The sequence below is a fragment of the Oncorhynchus clarkii genome, chromosome 6 (genome assembly GCF_045791955.1).
Source record: "Oncorhynchus clarkii lewisi isolate Uvic-CL-2024 chromosome 6, UVic_Ocla_1.0, whole genome shotgun sequence".
Classification (NCBI taxonomy): Eukaryota; Metazoa; Chordata; class Actinopteri; order Salmoniformes; family Salmonidae; genus Oncorhynchus; species Oncorhynchus clarkii.
The window spans coordinates 49,628,473-49,648,695 of NC_092152.1; the positions used below are offsets into that span (position 1 = coordinate 49,628,473).

At 42.2% G+C, this 20,223-nt stretch overlaps 1 protein-coding gene across 4 annotated transcripts in view; it reads right to left on the reverse strand.

Moving 5' to 3' along the window:
• LOC139411264 (leucine rich repeat containing 2) overlaps window positions 1-19,948 on the reverse strand; it is a 33,286-nt gene extending 13,338 nt beyond the window's left edge. Inside the window, exons 1-8 of one of the 4 annotated variants that reach the window (XM_071157323.1) lie at window positions 19,843-19,948; window positions 15,433-15,469; window positions 14,786-15,155; window positions 14,378-14,525; window positions 8,310-8,440; window positions 7,029-7,090; window positions 6,756-6,912; window positions 6,435-6,568 (exon numbers count right to left, since the gene is read on the reverse strand). In XM_071157323.1, coding sequence (XP_071013424.1) covers window positions 6,435-6,568; window positions 6,756-6,912; window positions 7,029-7,090; window positions 8,310-8,440; window positions 14,378-14,525; window positions 14,786-14,831 — 678 coding nt within the window. In that variant the 5' untranslated portion in view covers window positions 14,832-15,155; window positions 15,433-15,469; window positions 19,843-19,948. The remainder of the gene's footprint in view (window positions 1-6,434; window positions 6,569-6,755; window positions 6,913-7,028; window positions 7,091-8,309; window positions 8,441-14,377; window positions 14,526-14,785; window positions 15,156-15,432; window positions 15,470-19,842) is intronic. The other 3 variants (XM_071157324.1, XM_071157325.1, XM_071157326.1) reach the window with 3 other exon arrangements.
• Between the last annotated feature and the right edge of the window lie 275 nt (window positions 19,949-20,223).

Here is a 20,223-nt window from a genome sequence, read left to right on the forward strand (position 1 = left end):
ATCTTTAATCATATGTGTAACACTTGTATCTTTCATAAACATTTCTGATGAGTATTTCCGTAAATTGATGTGGCTCTCTGCAAAATCAGAGAAGCAAAACATTACTGAACATAACGCGCCAATGTAAACTGAGATTTTTGGATATAAATATGAACTTTATCGAACAAAACATATACAGTGCCTTGCGAAAGTATTCGGCCCCCTTGAACTTTGCGACCTTTTGCCACATTTCAGGCTTCAAACATAAAGATATAAAACTGTATTTTTTTGTGAAGAATCAACAACAAGTGGGACACAATCATGAAGTGGAACGACATTTATTGGATATTGCAAACTTTTTTAACAAATCAAAAACTGAAAATTGGGCGTGCAAAATTATTCAGCCCCCTTAAGTTAATACTTTGTAGCGCCACCCTTTGCTGCGATTACAGCTGTAAGTCGCTTGGGGTATGTCTCTATCAGTTTTGCACATCGAGAGACTGAATTTTTTTCCCATTCCTCCTTGCAAAACAGCTCGAGCTCAGTGAGGTTGGATGGAGAGCATTTGTGAACAGCAGTTTTCAGTTCTTTCCACAGATTCTCGATTGGATTCAGGTCTGGACTTTGACTTGGCCATTCTAACACCTGGATATGTTTATTTTTGAACCATTCCATTGTAGATTTTGCTTTATGTTTTGGATCATTGTCCTGTTGGAAGACAAATCTCCGTCCCAGTCTCAGGTCTTTTGCAGACTCCATCAGGTTTTCTTCCAGAATGGTCCTGTATTTGGCTCCATCCATCTTCCCATCAATTTTAACCATCTTCCCTGTCCCTGCTGAAGAAAAGCAGGCCCAAACCATGATGCTGCCACCACCATGTTTGACAGTGGGGATGGTGTGTTCAGCTGTGTTGCTTTTACGCCAAACATAACGTTTTGCATTGTTGCCAAAAAGTTCAATTTTGGTTTCATCTGACCAGAGCACCTTCTTCCACATGTTTGGTGTGTCTCCCAGGTGGCTTGTGGCAAACTTTAAACAACACTTTTTATGGATATCTTTAAGAAATGGCTTTCTTCTTGCCACTCTTCCATAAAGGCCAGATTTGTGCAATATACGACTGATTGTTGTCCTATGGACAGAGTCTCCCACCTCAGCTGTAGATCTCTGCAGTTCATCCAGAGTGATCATGGGCCTCTTGGCTGCATCTCTGATCAGTCTTCTCCTTGTATGAGCTGAAAGTTTAGAGGGACGGCCAGGTCTTGGTAGATTTGCAGTGGTCTGATACTCCTTCCATTTCAATATTATCGCTTGCACAGTGCTCCTTGGAATGTTTAAAGCTTGGGAAATCTTTTTGTATCCAAATCCGGCTTTAAACTTCTTCACAACAGTATCTCGGACCTGCCTGATGTGTTCCTTGTTCTTCATGATGCTCTCTGCGCTTTTAACGGACCTCTGAGACTATCACAGTGCAGGTGCATTTATACGGAGACTTGATTACACACAGGTGGATTGTATTTATCATCATTAGTCATTTAGGTCAACATTGGATCATTCAGAGATCCTCACTGAACTTCTGGAGAGAGTTTGCTGCACTGAAAGTAAAGGGGCTGAATAATTTTGCACGCCCAATTTTTCAGTTTTTGATTTGTTAAAAAAGTTTGAAATATACAATAAATGTCGTTCCACTTCATGATTGTGTCCCACTTGTTGTTGATTCTTCACAAAAAAATACAGTTTTATATCTTTATGTTTGAAGCCTGAAATGTGGCAAAAGGTCGCAAAGTTCAAGGGGGCCGAATACTTTCGCAAGGCACTGTATGTATTGTGTAACATGAAGTCCTATGAGTGCCATCTGATGAAGATCATCAAAGATTAGTGATTCATTATATCTCTATTTCTGCTTCTTGTGACTCCTCTCTCTTGCTGGATTTTTTTTTTTTTTTCGTGACTAGGCGCTGACCTAACATAATCGCATGGAATACTTTTGTCATAAAGCCTTTTTGAAATTGAACACTGTGGTGGGATTAACAACAAGTTTATCTTTAAAATGGTGTATAATACTTGTATGTTTGAGGAATTTTAATTATGAGATTTCTGTTGTTTGAATTTGGCGCCCTGCACTTTCACTGGCTGTTGTCAAATTAATGACAGCTTTGCACACTCTTGACAATCTCTCAAACAGCTTTATGATGAATGTTTTTCCAACAGTCTTGAAGGAGTTCTCACATATGCTGAGGAGCACTTGTTGGCTGCCTTTCCTTCACTCTGAGGTACAACTCATCTCACTCCATCACTCTCCTTCTTCGTCAAATAGCCCTTACACAGCCTGGAGGTGTGTTTTGGGTCATTGTCCTGTTGATAAACAAATGATAGTCCCACTAAATGCAAACCAGATGGGATGGTGTATCGCTGCAGAATGCTGTGGTAGCCATGCTGGTTAAGTGTGCCTTGAATTCTAAATAAATCACAGACAGTATCACCAGCAAAGCACACCCACACCATCAGACCTCCTCCTCTATGCTTCACGGTGGGAACCACTCATGCGGAGATCATTCATTCACCTACTCTGTGTCTCACAAAGACACGGCGATTGGAACCAAAAATCTCACATTTGGACTCATCAGACAGATTTCCACCGGTCTAATCTCCATTGCCCGTGTTTCTTGGCCCAAGCAAGTCTCTTCTTATTATTGGTGTCCTTTAGTAGTGGTTTCTTCGTAGAAATTTGACCTTGAATGCCTAATTCACACAGTCTCCTCTGAACAGTTGATGTTGAGATGTGTCTGTTACTTGAACTCTGTGAAACATTTAACATTTAACTCTAATGAACTTATCCTCTGCAGCAGAGGTAACTCTGGGTCTTCCTTTTCTGTAGAGGTCCTCATGACAGCCAGTTTCATCATAGTGCTTGATGGTTCTTGTGACTGCACTTAAAGAAACTTTCCAAGTTCTTGAAATTTTCCGTATTGACTGATCTTCATGTAATGATGGACTGTACTTTGCCTTATTTGATTTTGTTTTTCTGCTATTTTGCACACCAGTATTTCTACTTGCACATCCTCATCTGCACATCTTTCACGCCAGTGTTAATTGCTAAATTGTATTTACTTCGCCACTATTTATTGCCTTACCTCCTTATTTAATTTGCACACACTGTATACAGATTTTTCTATTGTGTTATTGACTGTACGTTTGTTTATCACGTGTAACTCTGTGTTGTTGTTTTTGTCACACGGCTTTGCTTTATCTTGTCCAGTTCGCAGTTGTAAATGAGAACTTGTTCTTAACTGGCCTACCTGGTTAAATAAAGGTGAAATAAAAAAATAAAAAATATGGACTTGGTCTTTTACCAAATAGGGCTATCTTCTATATACCACCCTTACCTTGTCACAACACAACTGATTGGCTCAAAAGCAATAAGAAGGAAAGAAATTCCACGAATTAACAAGGCACACCTGTTAATTAAAATGCATTCCAGCTGACTACCACATGAAGCTGGTTGAGAGAATGCCAAGAGTGTGCAAAGCTGTCATCAAGGCAAAGGGTGGCAACTTTGAAGAATCTCAAATATAAAATGTATTTTATTTGTTTAACACTTTTTTGGTTACTCCATGATTCCATATGTTATTTAATAGTTTTGATGTCTTCACAATTATTCTACAATGTAGAAAATGGTCTAAATAAAGAAAAACCCTTAAATTTGTTTTTTTGTATGACTTAATCAAATTCAAACTTTTGTATGACTTAATCAAATTATTTTATCGATAGGATAGAAGCTGACACCAAGATACCCAAGACCCACTCCAATTTGCATACCGCCCCAAAAGATCCATAGATGACGCATTCTCAATTGCTCTCCGCACTGCCCTTACCCACCTAGATAAGAGGAATACATACTGTATGTGAGAATGCTGTTCATTGACTACTGCTTGGCATTCAACACCATTGTCCCCTCCAAGCTCTCCACCAAGCTTAAGACTCTGGGTCTGAACACCTCCCTCTGCAACTGGATCCTGGACTTTCTGACGGCCCGAGCCCAGGTGGTGAGGATAGGCGACGTCACCTCCGGAACGCTGACCCTCAACACAGGGTCCCCACAGGGGTGTGTGCTTAGTCCCTTCCTGTTCTCCCTGTTCACCCACAACTGCGTGGCCACGCACGACTCCAATACCATCATCAAGTTTACTGATGACCTGACGGTGGTAGGCCTGATCACCGGCGATGATGAGTTAGCCTACAGGGAAGAGATCTGTAACCTGACAGTGTGGTGCCAGAACAACAACTTCGCCCTTAATGTCAGTAAGACCAAGGAGCTGATCATGGACTACAGGAAACGGGGGAGCGAGCACGCCCCCATCCACCTCGACGGGGCTACAGTGGTGCAGGTTGAGAGCTTCAAGTTTCCAAATCACTAAAGACCTAAAATGGTCCAAACACGCACAGTTGTGAAGAAGGCGCGACAGCTCCTCTTTTCCCCTCTGGAGGTTGAAAAAGTTTGGCATGGTCTTTCAAATCCTCAAAAAGTTCTACAGCTGTACCATTGAGAGCATTTTGACTGGCTGCATCACTGCCTGGTATGGCAATAGCATCGCCCTCAATCGCATGGAGCTACAGAGGTTGGTGCGGATAGCCCAGTACATCACTGTGTCCGAGCTCCCTGACATCCAGGACATCTATATCAGGCAGTGTAGTAGGAAGGCCAGGAAAATTGTTAAAGACTCCAACCACCCAAGCCATGGGACTATTCTCTCTGCTTCTGCACGGTAAGCGGTACAGGCTCTTAAACAGCTTCTATCCCCAAGCAATACGACTGATAAATAGATAACAAAATAGCTATCTGCGTTAACCTTGTATTCTTATTGATCTTTTACTTTTTATTTTTGCACTGCACTCTCACAGGGCCCTACACACTCACACACACACTCACTCCATCATCTTTTCACTCACACATAATATGCACACACATTTATACTGACTCTACACATACCCACTCACATACAAGCTGCTACTACTCTGTGTATCTTATATCCTGTTGCCTAGTCATCTTACATACATATCTACCTCCATCACTCCAGTATCCCTGCACATTGTAAATGTGGTATTGGAACTGACCCTGTATACAGTATGCTTACTTACTTATTGTGTTCTTCATATTTATTTTTATTTCTTGTGTTTTTTTCTTCTAGTTGTACATTGTTATTGATTATTCCATTGTTGGTTTTCGAGTTTGCAAGAAAGGTATTTCACAGTACTGCATGTGACTGTCACGACTCCTACCAAAGGTGGCTCCCCCTCCTGTTCGGGTGGCGCTCGGCGGTCGTCGTCACCGGCCTACTAGCTGCCACTGATCCCTTTTCCCCCTTTTCTGTTTATTAGTTGCACCTGTGTTTAGTTTAGAATAATTGGTTGGGCTTTATTTACCAGCCTGCTGGTTGTGCGGGATTGTTTTCAGTGTACATGTTGTACACAGCTGTAGGTCACGGTTGTCCGTGTATTTTGTATTTTGCTGGACTGTTCCCCGTGTTTGGGGCATTTGTTTGGGTTGGCGTCGTTTCCCCGTTGTGGTGCAAATAAAGTAGCGCTACCCTGAACTCTCTGCTTCCTGACTTCTTCCTCCACTACACCCCGGGCGTTACAGTGACATTAAAACTTCAAACTTCAATCTTGAAAAGAGGTGCTCGTGTATTGATAAGCACACTAAAGACGGCATTAATGATAAGGAAAAAAATAAAGATGACACTTCTAAAAGCCTATTTCACACCATAGCCTGCTTGATTTGATTGATCTCTAGAGAAACTTCGCAATGTGCACATTGAGCTCACAGAAAAAAATAATACCAAAATTCAATTAGCTCAGCACTAGAGCTTAAGCACTGTAGAAAAGAAGACGACAGATTCAAATCTTGAAATCAATGGATTGTTTGTTATTTATTTTTGTCATTCATTTTCATTCTTAAAAACTAATCTGTGAAATGTATTGACATAGCTTACATTTCACATGAAATGTGGGCTATTAGTTGTGTTTGCGATTTCAGCACCAGGGAACTGGACGGGATCACGTGAAAAACCGAACATGGCAATGATGCTCTTAGCTGTCACACTTACAGATTCACTCTGCGTGCTTGTTTGGGAAACACTTAAAAGTAAATAACTTGGGAAGCACTGCATCTGGTACTATAATCGTAATGCTTAATTTGTGTCACAACTGGGAAACGAGGCCCAGATCTGTCTACAATTGCAAGATATTCAGATCCAATGTGTGCATGACTAACTCCGGAGGTGGGCAAGAAGATCAGATCACAATGTGTATTTTGATTGTCTACCCCTGTCAAAAAATGTTGGGCACAATCAGAATCTGGCTGAAATCGGGAAAATGGATGCATGTTAGAACAAGGTATAAATGGAGCTTTTGAAGATATCATACCACACAAGCCATTTCACACAAATACCCCTTACCTCAAAAGGCAACTGTTCAAGATCATTTCCAGTTAGCTCCAATCTCTCCAGATTCTCACATTCACCAAGTTCTGGAGGAATACTGGACAGCCTATTGTAATTAACTTTCAGCACCCTCAGCTTTGTTAATTGACCTTACAAAAAAACATTGGAAAAACATGTAATGGAATGAAGAAACAGATATGTTCTAAATCGCATTTAAATTAAATTCAAATGAAGGATGTTTAATGAGCTAATGTAACAAATAAAGACAAAGTCATAGGAGAGACTTCAACTTTCATATTTTCAAATAGGAGGACATGCATGATACATAATAATTACCTATTTCAACAGGCAGCTTGTCAATTCCGTTTTGGGGTATATCCAATACGCAGAGGTCCGGAAACTGCACAATCCACTCTGGTAGTTTGCAGATTTTAGTTCTTCTTATGTGCCATTCTCGAAGGTATGTCATATCAAGAAGATTATCAGGAAGTTCCTGCATTGAAAGTAATACAACATGAAAACAACAATAATGTGGATACATACAATGGTAGTGATTTTATCTGAAAACAATCATGATGAAAAAGAATGAGATGGTATGAGCCAATTTACCATCCATTTATCACCATCCAGCTCAAAAATGAATTTGATGCCCTCAATTATGGAATTTGCATCTGTAGGATAAAAAAGTCAGTTAAAGAGTGGAGCATGGCATTGATTGAGAGTGAGAAGAGAGAGAGCACAGTAACTATGGCACAAGTACTTATTCAGATAAATATACAGTGCATTCGGAAACTATTCCGACCCCTTCCCTTTTTTCACATTCTGTTACATTACAGCCTTACTCTAAAATGTATTAAATTATAACATGTACTCTACACACAATACCCCATATTGACGAAGCAAAAACAGTTTTTTTGCACATTATAACAAATAAAAAACAGAAATACATACAGTAAGTATTCTGACCCTTTGCTAATGAGACTCGAAATTGAGCTCAGGTGCATCTTGTTTCCATTGATCATCCTTTAGCTGTTTCTACAACTTGATTGGAGTCCACCTGTGGTAAATGCAATTGATTGGTCATAATTTGGAAAGGCACACACCTGTCTATATAAGGTGCCACAGTTGACAGTGCATGTCAGAGAAAAATCCAAGCCATGAGGTCAAATTAATTATCCGTAGAGCTCAGAGACAGGATTGTGTCGAGGCACAGATCTGTGAAAGGATACCAAAAAATGTCTGCAGGATTGAAGGTCCCGAAGAAAACAGTGGCCTCCATCATTCTTAAATGGAAGAAGTTTGGAACCCCAAAGAATCTTCCTACAGCTGGCCGTCAGCGAAACTGAGCAATCGGGGGAGAAGGGCCTTGGTCAGAGAGTTTACCAAGAACCCGATGGTCACTCTGACAGAGCTCCAGAGTTCCTCTATGGAGATGGGATAACCTTCCAGAAGGACAACCATCTCTGCAGGACTGCACCGATCAGGCCTTTATGGTAGAGTGGCCAGACTGAGGCGAATGTTCACCTTCCAACAGGACAACGACCCTAAGAGCACAGCCAAGACAATGCAGGAGTCTCTGAATCGAACACCTCTGGAGTGACCTGAAAACAGCTGTGCAGCGACGCTCCCCATCCAACCTGACAGAGCTTGAGAGGATCTGCAGAGAAGAATTGGAAAAACTCCCCAAATACAGGTGTGCCAAGCTTGTAGCGTCATTCCCAAAAGACTCAAGGCTGTAATCACTGCCGAAGGTGCTTCAACAAAGTACTGAGTAAAGGGTCTGAATACTTATGTAAATGCATATTTGTTTTATTTTTTATACATTTACAACATTTTCACGGGACATGTTGGATTGCTGTCCTAATGATTTAATTGTTTTGCTGAGCTTGCCTGTGTTTGGTATATCCTGGTGGGGCTGAATTTCATTCAGAGCTGTTCTCGTCAGGTAGTGTTGGAGCACTTCCACCTCGTTGGACTTCAATGTCTTGCATGCTATGCGATACTGCCATTGTTGATTGATCCTTGGGAAAAACATTTAAAAGTTTTTCTGGAAATGTTGACATTTGCGTAGTAGCATATTTACAAAAGGCATGGTACGACCAGATCATCACAGCACCATCAATTGTTGAAAATATGTTGTCTGGATGAGAGCAACGAGAAAGACACTGCTGTTGGATGTCATTATTATCACATAGCTGAGGTGAATCTAGTTTACCGGGGTACCAGTCTTTTTTTGTGCCATCATGCTACTCGTCTTGTCACACCAAATATTTTGCCGCTCCAAACAAGGAGTTGCATGATGGCACAAACAGACTGGTAATCTAGGTGACTTAAAAGGAAAACTCCATCCAAAAACTATCTTTTGGTATTTGTTTCATTAGAACATTGTTGGTATAGTTCCAAAATGTTTGCATGCCAGAAATCAAGATATAGATATATAAGATATATAAGAAATCAAGATATATAACTTTCAAAATACAGCAATACAGCTGGTATGATTAATTTTGCATCAAATAATGCTGCGTTCAAATCAAATCTTATTGGTCACATGCACATGGTTAGCAGATGTAAAAAGGGCTGAAAATAAATTTGATTGCTGTTTTTGCAAGTGTAGCGAAATGCTTGTGCTTCTAGTTCTGACAGTGCAACAATATCTAACATGTAATCTAATAATTTCATAACAACTAACTAATACACACACATCTAAGTAAAGGAATGGAATAAGAATATAAACATGCAGTTGAAGTTGGAAATTTACATACACCTTAGCCAAATACATTTAAACTCAGTTTTTCACAATTCTTGACATTTAATCCTAGTAAAAATTCCCTGTCTTGCGTCAGTTAGGATCACCACTTTATTTTAAGAATGTGAAATGTCAGAATAATAGAAGAGAGAATGATTTCTTTCATCACATTCTCAGTGGGCCAGAAGTTTACATACACTCAATTATTATTTGGTAGCATTGCCTTTAAATTGTTTAACTTGGGTCAAATGTTTTGGGTAGCCTTCTACAAGCTTCCCACAATAAATTGGGTGAATTTTGGCCCATTCCTCCTGACAGAGCTGGTGTAACTGAGCCAGGTTTGTAGGCCTCCTTGCTCGCACACGCTTTTTCAGTTCTGCCCAAAGAATTTCTATAGCATTGAGGTCAGGGCTTTGTGATGGCCACTCCAATACCTTGACTTTGTTGTCCTTAAGCCATTTTGCCACAAATTTGGAAGTCTGCTTGGGGTCACTGTCCATTTGGGAGACCCATTTGCGACAAAGCTTTAACTTCCTGCTTGATGTTTTGAGATGTTGCTTCAATATATCCACATAATTTGTTTCCCTCATGATGCCATCTATTTTGTGAAGTGCACCAGTCCCTCCTGCAGCAATGCACCCCCACAACCTGATGCTGCCACCCCCATGCTTCACGGTTGGGATGGTGTTCTTCAGCTTGCAAGCCTCCCCCTTTTTCCTCCAAACATAATGATGGTCATTATGGCCAAATAGTTACATTTGTGTTTCATCAGACCAGAGGACATTTCTCCAAAAAGTACAATCTTTGTCCCCATGTGCAGTTGCAAACCGTAGTCTGGCTTTTTTATGGCGGTTTTGGAGCAGTGGCTTCTTCCTTGCTGAGCGGCCTTTCAGGTTATGTCGATATAGGACTTGTGTTACTGTGGATATAGATACTTTTGTACCTGTTTCCTCAAGAATCTTCACAAGGTCCTTTGCTGTTGTTCTGGGATTGATTTGCACTTTTCGCACCAAAGTACGTTCATCTCCAGGAGACAGACCGTGCCTCTTTCCTGAGTGGTATGACAGCTGCGTGGTCCTATGGAGTTTATACTTGCATACTATTGCTTCTGGTGGTACCTTCAGACATTTGGAAATTGCTCTCAATGATGAACCAGACTTGTGGAGGTCTACAATTTATTTCTGAGGTCTTGGTTGATTTTCTTTTGATTTTCCCATGATGTCAAGATAAGAGGCACTGAGTTTGAAGCCATGACATAATTTTCTTGAATTTTCCAAGCTCTTTAAAGGCACAGTCAACTTAGTGTATGTAAACTTCTGACCCACTGGAATTGTGATACAGTGAATTATAAGTGAAATAATCTGTCTGTAAACATTGTTGGAAAAATTATTTGTGTCATGTGCAAAGGAGATGTCCTAACCGACTTGCCAAAACTATAGTTTGTTAACATGAAATTTGTGGAGTGGTTTAAAAAAAAGTTTTAATTAATGACTCCAACCTAAGTGTATGTAAACTTTCGACTTCAACTGTATAAATATATGGATGAGCAATGACGAAGCGGCATAGGCAAGATGCAATAGATCGTATAGAATAGAATACAGTACATACATATGAGATGAGTGATGAAAGATATGTAGACATTATTCAAGTGGCATTATTAAAGTGGACAATGATTTCAAGTCTGTATGTAGGCAGCAGCCTCTCTGTGTTAGTTTTGGCTGTTTAACAGTCTGATGGCCTTGAAATAAAAGCGTTTTTTCAGTTTCTCGGTCCCAGCTTTGATGCACCTGTACTGACCTTGCCTTTTGGATGGTAGTGGGGTGAACAGGCAGTGGCTCAGGTGGTTGTTGTCCTTGATGACCTTTTTGGCCTTCCTGTGACATTGGGTGCTGTAGGTGTCCTGGAGGTCAGGTCATTTTCCCCCGGTGATGCGTTGTGCAGACCGCACCACCCTCTGGAGAGCCTTGCGGTTGTGGCGGTGCAGTTGTCATACCAGGTGGTGATACAGCCCGACAGGATGCTCTCAATTGTGCATCTGTGAAAGTTCGTGAGGGTTTTAAGTGACAAGCCTAATTTCTTCAACATCCTGAGTTTGAAGAGGCAATGTTGCGCCTTCATCACCACACTGTCATGATAACAACATCCACCCGTAGCACACGTTCCAGCAGGTATATCTCACTGATCATCCCCAAAGCCAACACCTCATTTGGCTGCCATTCCTTCCAGTTCTCTGCTGCCAATGACTGGAACGAAATGCAAAAATCGTTGAAGTTGGAGACTTTTATTTCCCTCACCAACTTTAAACATCAACCATCTGAGCAGCTAACCGATCGCTGCAGCTGTACATAGTCCATCTGTAAATAGCCCACTCAATCTACCTACCTCTCCCCATACTTTATTTATTTTATTTACTTTTCTGTTCTTTTACACACCAGTATCTCTACTTGCACATCATGAGAACTTGTTCTCAACTAGCCTACCTGGTTAAATACAGGTGAAATAAATAAAAAATGTCTGTGTGGGTGGACCACTTCAGCTTGTCCATGATGTGTACGCCGAGGAACTTAAAACTTTCCACCTTCTCCACTGCTGTCCCATTGATGTGGATAGGGGGGTGCTCCCTCTGCTCTTTCCTGAAGTCTTTATTTTTTCTTGACGTTGAGTGAGAGGTTGTTTTCCTGACACCACACTCCGAGTGCCCTCACCTCCTCCCTGTAGACTGTCTCGTCATTGTAGCTAATCAAGCCCACTAATGTTGTGTCATCTGGAAACTTGATGATTGAGTTGGAGACGTGCATGGCCATGCAGTCATGGGTGAACAGGGAGTACAGGAGGGGGCTGAGCACGTACCATTGTGGGGCCCCAGTGTTGAGGATCAGTGAAGTGGTTTCCTACCTTCACCACCTGGGGGCGACCCATCAGGAAGTCCAAGACCCGATTGCACAGGGCGGGGTTGAGACCCAGGGTCTCAAGCTTAATGATGAGCTTGGAGGGTACTATGGTGTTTAATGCTGAGCTACAGTCAATGAACAGCATTCTTACATAGGTATTCCTCTTGTCCAGATGAGATAGGGCAGTGTGCATTGTGATGGCGATAGCATCGTCTGGACATATTGGGGCGGTAAGCAATTTGAAGTGGGTCTAGGGTGACAGATAAGGTGGAGGTAATATGATTGATCCTTGAGTAGTCTCTCAAAGCACTTTGTGATGACAGAAGTGAGTGCTACGGGCGATAGTCATTTAGTTTAGTTACCTTTTCCTACTTGGGTACAGGAACAATGGTGGCCATCTTGACGCATGTTGGGACAGCAGACTGGCATAGGGAGAGATTGAATATGTTTGTAAACACACCAGCCAGCTGGTCTGCGCATGCTCTGAGGACGCGGCTCGGGATGCCGCCTGGGCCGGAAGCCTTGTGAGGGCTTAAATGTTGTTTAAATGTCTTACTCACGTCGACCACAGAGAAGGAGAGCCCACAGTCCTTGGTAGTGGGCCGTGTCGGTGGCACTGCATTATCCTCAAAGTGGGCAAAGAAGGTGTTTAGTTTGTCTGGAAGCAAGACGTCAGTGTCCGTGATGTGGCTGGTTTTCCTTTTGTAGTCTGTGATTGTCTGTAGACCCTGCCACATACGTGTCGTGTCTGAGCCATTGAAATGCAACTCCACTTTGTCTCTATACTGACGTTTTGCTTGTTTGTTTGCCTTGCGGAAGGAATAACTACACTCTTTGTTTTCGGCCACATTGCCAGTCACCATTCCATGGTGCTTTCAGTTTTGTGTGAATGCCGCCATCTATCCATGTTTTCTGGTTAGGGTAGGTTTTAATAGCCACAGTAGCTACAGCATTTACAATACACTTACTTATAAACTCACTCTCCGAATCAGCGTATACGTCGATATTATTGTCTGAGACTACCCGGAACATGCCTAATCAGCGTGATCAAAACAGTCTTGAATTGTGGATTCCGATTGGTCAGACTAGCGTTGAATAGCCCTTAGCACGGGTACATCCTGTTTGAGTTTCTGCCTATATGAAGGGCGGAGCAAAATGGAGTCGTGGTCAGATGTTTCGAAAGGAGGGCGGGGGAGGGCCTTGTATGCATTGCAGAAGTTAGAGTAGCAGTGATCCAGTGTTTTGTCAGTGTCAGTACTACAGTCAATATGCTGATTGAATTTAGGTAGCTTTGTTCTCAAATTTGCTTTGTGAAAATCCCCAGCTACAATAAATGCAGCCTCAGGGATGTGGTTTCCAGTTTGCATAAAGTCCCGTGAAGTTCCTTGAGGGCCGTCGTGGTATCGGCTTGAGGAGAATTCCCTTGGGCGATAATATGGTCGGCATTTTATTGTGCATTTTATTGTAAGTCAGGTGTAGGTCAGGTGAACAAAAGGACTGTATGTTGTTACAATTACACTATGAGACGTTAATCATGAAACATACACCCCCACCCTTCTTCATCCCGGAGAGATGTTTATTCCTGTTGGCACTACTCACAAAGAATCCATTTGGCTGTACCGACTCCAACAGCATATCCCGAGAGAGTTATGTTTCCATGAAACAGACTATGTTACTATCCCTGATGTCTCCCTGGAAAGCAACCCTTGCCCTAATTTCGTCTACCTTGTTATCTAGAGACTGGACACTAGCGAGTAATATACTCGGGTGGGTGGTGTGCGCGCCTCCGAAGTCTGACCAGAAGACCGCTCCATCTGCCTCTTCTCCGGCGGTGTTGTTTTGGGTCAGCCTCTGGAATCAGTTCAAATGCCCTGGGTGGTTTGGACAAAGGATCCGCTTCAGGAAAGTCGTATTCCTAGTCGTGGTGCTGGTAAGTTGACGTCGTTCTGATATCCATAGTTCTTCCTGGCTGTATGTAATAACACTTAAGATTTTCTGGGCTAACAATGTAAGAAATAATACATAAAAAATACAAAATAATGCTAAGTTTCCTCAGGACTAGAAGTGAGGCAGCCCTCTCTGTCGGCGCCATATTTTCTCCACAATGCATCATACCAGCGGTACTTCTCTACTTTGAAAGTTATGTATCTTAAAAACTTGATTGCTGTCATGCAAAAAATGGGACTATATTAACAATGGACTAATGAAACAAATACCTTAAATATAGTTTTGGGGTTTAATTTTCCTTTAAGTTAAAAATAATATGAGAATATATCTAGAATATGGTTGTCAAACCTCTGAGCTTTGATTAATAAACATACTTTGCCAGAGCGCTTTTCTGTACTCGCTCGTGTTCCTTCTTCTGCTTGTTTTTGTATTTTTTCTCTCTGCCTTCCCAAATGTTCCTGAGCAGTGAGATGTCATAAACTGGTATATCAACCGTCCTGTCCACCCTCATGTTGATTTCCCCTGTGGAAAAATGCATAAATTTAGGGTAAGTAAAAAAACATGACATTATAGCCACAAACAAAAAGGTATTTCACCTCAAGCCTCTATCCTTTTGAGAAAATCTGTTATAAAATTGTATTTAAAAAAGGATTGGGTTTAGCTAAAAGTTAAGCAGCATCAAGGGGGTAAAATGTAATATCTTGTTAGAAATCAGATGACAATCTACCATAAAACAAGGGCAATCCAAAAACTGTGTCTAGCTGTTTGACCCACCATCTTACCTCTGGAACTGTTAGGTTGAATCTCACAGTTGATTGTTGATTCCATGTTATGTGTTTTAAACGTGTCTGCCAATATGAATGACACTGTACAAGTTCAGATGTAGAGTTGTAGATCTTTGATTCCATATTGAAATTGGTATCAATTGACACTCCTTTTTTGGGCTCCCGAGTGGAGCAGCAGTCTAAGGCACTGCATCTCAGTGCTAGAGGCATCACTACAGAACCTAGTTCGATTCCAGGCTGTATCACAACCGGCCTTGATTGGGAGTCCGATAGGGCGGCACACAATTGGCCCAGCGTCGTCCGGGTTAGGTTTGGCCATTAGGGTAGGCCGCCATTGTAAAAAATAATTTGTTCTTAACTGACTTGCCTAGTTAAATAAAAATGCATTAATTAATACCATAGTGCAGGAAGTGCCTTTGAAAACAAACATTGGTTTTGTGCCCTTTGTCTTTTATGTGTACATTAGATTTTAGTCAATTAGCAGAAACTTTTATCCATAGCATAGCATAGCATTTTCTAGAGCTTTGGGAGTAAATCATACACAAATAATTTACTCTACAGTTGTTAAGGCAAGTATTAGCATCAGAAGCACAGGCTTCCACAAGCGAGATTGGACAAGAACAAACATGCTTTACCATGCTTACTTTTCAGTGCGCTGAATAGAAAAAGTATTGATTTCTCCTGTAAAAAACGTTTGATATTGATTAAAAAAAGGATCATGCTATATACAATAAATGCTTAATTTATTATTATTTTTTGCTATTTTCCACATTGTAGAATAATAGTGAAGACATCAAAACTATAAAATAACACATATGGAATCATATAGTAACCAGAAAAGTGTTAAACAAATCAACATATATTTGAGATTCTTCCAAGTAGCCACCCTTTGCCTTGATGACAGCTTTGCACACTCTTGGCTTTCTCTCAACCAGCTTCAAGAGGTAGTTAACTGGAATGCATTTCAATTATCAGGTGTGCCTTCTTAAAAGTTCATTTGTGGAATTTCTTTCCTTCTTAATGCATCTAAGCCAATCAGTTGTGCTGTGACAAGGTAGGGGTGGTATACAGAAGATAGCCATATTTGGTAAAAGACCAAGTCCATATTTAGGCAAGAACAGCTCAAATAAGCAAAGACAAATGACAGTCCATCATTACTTTGAGACATGAAGGTCAGTCAATGTGGAAAATTTAAAATCTGAAAGTTTCTTCAAGTGCAGTCACAAAAACCATCAAGCGCTATGATGAAACTGGATCTTATGAGAACCACCACAGGAAAGGAAGACCAATAGTTACCTATGCTGCAGAGGATAAGTTCATTAGAGTTACCAGCCTCAGAAATTGCAGCCCAAATAAATGCTTCACAGAGTTCAAGTAACAGACACATCTCAACATCAACTGTTCAGAGGAGAGTGCGTGAATCAGGCCTTCATGGTTAAATTGTTGCAAAGAAGGCACTACTAAAGGACATCAATAATAAAAATAAGAGACTTGCTAGGGCCAAGAAACATGAGCAATGGAGATTAGACCGGTGGAAATCTGTTCTTTTGTCTGATGAGTCCAAATATGAGATTTTTGGTTCCAACCGCCATGTCTTCGTAAGACACAGAGTAGGTGAATGGATGATCTCTGCATGTGTGGGTCCCACTGTGAAGCATGAAGGAGGAGGTGTGATGGTGTGGGGTGCTTTGCTGGTGACACTGTCAGTGCTTTATTTAGAATTCAAGGCACACTTAACCAGCATGGCTACCACAGCATTCTGCAGCGATATGCCATCCCATCTGATTAGCACTTAGTGGGACTATCATTTATTTTTCAACAGGACTATGACCCAAAACACACTTCCAGGCTGTGTAAGGGCTATTTGACGAAGAAGGAGAGGGATTGAGTGGTGCATCAGATGACATGGACTCCACAATCACCCGTCCTCAACCCAATTGAAATGGTTTGGGATGAATTGGACCATAGTGAAGAAAAAGCCGCCAACAAGTGCTCAGCATATGTGGGAACTCCTTCAAAACTGTTGGAAAATCATTCCAGGTGAAGCTGGTTGAGAGAATATCAAGAGTGTACAAAGCTGTCATCAAGGCAAAGGTTGGCTACTTTGATGAATCTGAAATCTAAAATATATTTTGATTTGTTTATGTCACGCCCTGACCTTAGTTATCTTTGTTTTCTTTATTATTTGGTTAGGTCAGGGTGTGACAAGGGTGGTTTGTTTAGTTTTTGTATTGTCTAGGGGTTTTGTATGTCTAGGGTGTTTTGTATTTCTAGGGTGTTTTGTATGTCTAGTTTTTTTTAGTCTAGGTGTTTATATGTCTATGGTTGCCTGGATTGGTTCTCAATCAGAGGTAGCTGTTTATCGTTGACTCTGATTGGGAACCATATTTAGGTAGCCATATTCCTTGGTTATTTTGTGGGTTGTTATTCTATGTTTAGCTGCCTGTTTGCACTCGTCATATCGCGTCACGGTTCGTTTTTGTTGTTTTGTATAGTTTTGTTCAGTGTTTGTTCTTTTCATTAAAATAGTTATGTACGCTTATCACGCTTCGCCTTGGTCTCCTCATTATGACGACCATGACAGAACAACCCACCATAAAAGAACCAAGCAGCGTGAAAAGGAGGAGCAGCGTTTGATGGAGCAGACAGCAATGACATGGGACGAAATACTGGACTTGGGAGGAAATACTGTCAGGAGAGGATCACCTACAATGGAGGCAGGTGGAGATCGCACTGGAGGAACGGTGACGATATGAGGGTACACGGCTAGCACGGAAGCCCAAGAAGCAGCCCCAATACATTTTTTTTGGGGTGGCACACGAGGAGTTTGCATTAGTCAGGTCGGAGACCTGAGCCTACTCATGCTTACTGTGGGGAGCGTGTTACTGGTCATGCACCGTGTTATGCGGTAGAGCACACGCTGTGTCCAGTGCGCTATTCTAGCCCGGTGCGCTCAATTCCAGCTTCTCTCATTTTGGCCGGGCTAGAATGGGCATCCAGCCAGGAAGGAGGGTGCTGGCTCAGCGCTCCTGGTCTCCAGTACACCTCTTTGGACCAGGATATCCTGTGCTGGCTCTGCGTACTGTGTATCTGGTGAGTCTGCACAGCCCATTGCATCATGTGCCAGCTCCCTGCATTTGCAGGGCGAAAATAAACATCCAGCCAGGATGGGTTGTGTCAGCTCTACACTCCAGACCTCCAGTGCGCCTCCACGGTCCAGTACGTCCTGTGCCTGCTCCCTGCATTCGCCCTGAGGTTGCGTATCCCCATCATGGTACCACCAGTTCCGGCACCATGCACAAGGTCTACAGTGCGCCTCCAGGGTCCAGTACGCCCTGTTCCTGCTCCTCGCACCCGCCCCGAGGTGCGTGTCCCCAGCCCGGTACCACCAGTGCCGGCACCAGGCCTATAGTGCACCTTGGCAGTCCAGTACGCCCTGTTCCTGCTCCTCTCACTCGCCCTGAGGTGCGTGTCCCCAGCCCGGTACCACCAGTGCCGGCACCACGCACCAGGCCTACAGTGCGCCTTGGCAGTCCAGAGCATCCGGCGACAGTACCCAGTCCAGAGCGTCCTGCGACAGTACCCAGTCCGGAACCTCCATCGACGGGCCACAGTCCGGAACCTCCATCGACGGGCCACAGTCCGGAACCTCCAGCGACGGTCCGGGGTCTCCAGCCACGGTCCCCGGTCCAGAACATCCGGCGACGATTCACGCAGCGTGGGTCCCCAGCCCGGGGCCTATGGCGAGGATCCGCAGTCCAGAGCCTCCGACGATGATCCACGGGTCAGTGATACAAAAGCGGACTCAGAGTAAAGAAGGGGGGCGGCTTCCAGAACCAAAGCCGCCACCAAGGTTAGATGCCCACCCAGACCCTCCCATATAGGTGTGTGTGTGGGGGGGGGGGGGGGGGGGGGGTACTGTCACACCCTGACCTTAGTTATCTTTGTTTTCTTTATTATTTGGTTAGGTCAGGGTGTGACAAGGGTGGTTTGTTTAGTTGTTGTATTGTCTAGGGGTTTTTGTATGTCTAGGGGTTTTTCTAGTCTAGGTGTTTATGTCTATGGTTGCCTGGATTGGTTCTGGCAGCTGTTTATCGTTGTCTCTGATTGGGAACCATATTTAGGTAGCCATATTCCTTGGTTATTTTGTGGGTTGTTATTCTATGTTTAGTTGCCTGTTTGCACTTCACGGTTCGTTTTGTTCAGTGTTCGTTCTTTTCATTAAAAGAGTTATGTACACTTATCACGCTGCGCCTTGGTCTCCTCATTATGACGACCGTGACAGTTTAACACTTTTGGTTACTACATGATTCCATTCCATGTAGAAAATAGTCACACAATGTTTTTTTTAAATTGAATGAGTAGGTGTGTCCAAACTTTTGAATGGAAACGTAAACAGTATATATTATGTATGCTAAAGGTAACCATGCCCTATATGTGGAGCACATCAATCATCACCACAGCATTTTGATGAGTACAGTCACAGCAGTCAGCTTTGCTAAGCTCACCTCGCTCTCTAATGCCTCTGACCACACTGACAAATTTGGTCTCTGATCAGTCATACCACACTGAAACCTAAACATGTGACTTGACTTTAACCCTGTTGAACAGTCTGAACTGAATATTCATTAATGGGGAATTTCAGGATTGTACAACTTTATTTTAGATGGTTTTAAAGAAAAACAAACCATTGGTGATAGTTTCTCCTGGTCCATAAGACTACAGGAGGGTGTGGTAGCAAGTCATGGTAGCAAGCACTTGAACCGGCTTGAATGCTTTCATAAATGTATGTCTTCATATATATTACTTTCAGCTCAAGAGTCGGGTCATTTTATCAATCTAACTTGGAAACATATTGGTTTCTCTCTACTTTTAGATCCAAAACAGTTGTTTGCTGTAGTTTGTCTGTACCTTGAATTGCACAACACACATTTATTATTGTGTGAAAATAAGCAGATTTCCCCCTAAGCTATAAATCCTGTATGAAAACAATGAATACATCCAAAGGTACGATTAGTGATAAGACAATGCGCACAACAAATACATTTTCTTACCTGTGTAAATTGACCGCTTCTGTGTAACTTCAACTGCTTGATTAGTTGTTTACAAAGTTGTAAGTTGGCTAAAATACAGATGACTAACAACTGTCTGCCTCTCTATGACCAAGGTGCTATTTTTACACTGGAGATATGATTCCATGGGTCACATGGAGGCACTCTCATGAGTACCAACATTACAGCATGAGCCCTACCGTCTGTCACCTTATGGAATCTCTTATGGAAACTGTTCTACTAAACTGCTCTCAAGTTTCAGTGGTTAAGAAACTAAAAAGCTATCATATTGCAGTGGTTCCAAGTGATTAGAAGTGATACATTGCAAGTTATAAAATGGGTGGTTCGAGCCCTGAATGCTGACTGGCTGACAGCTGTGGTACA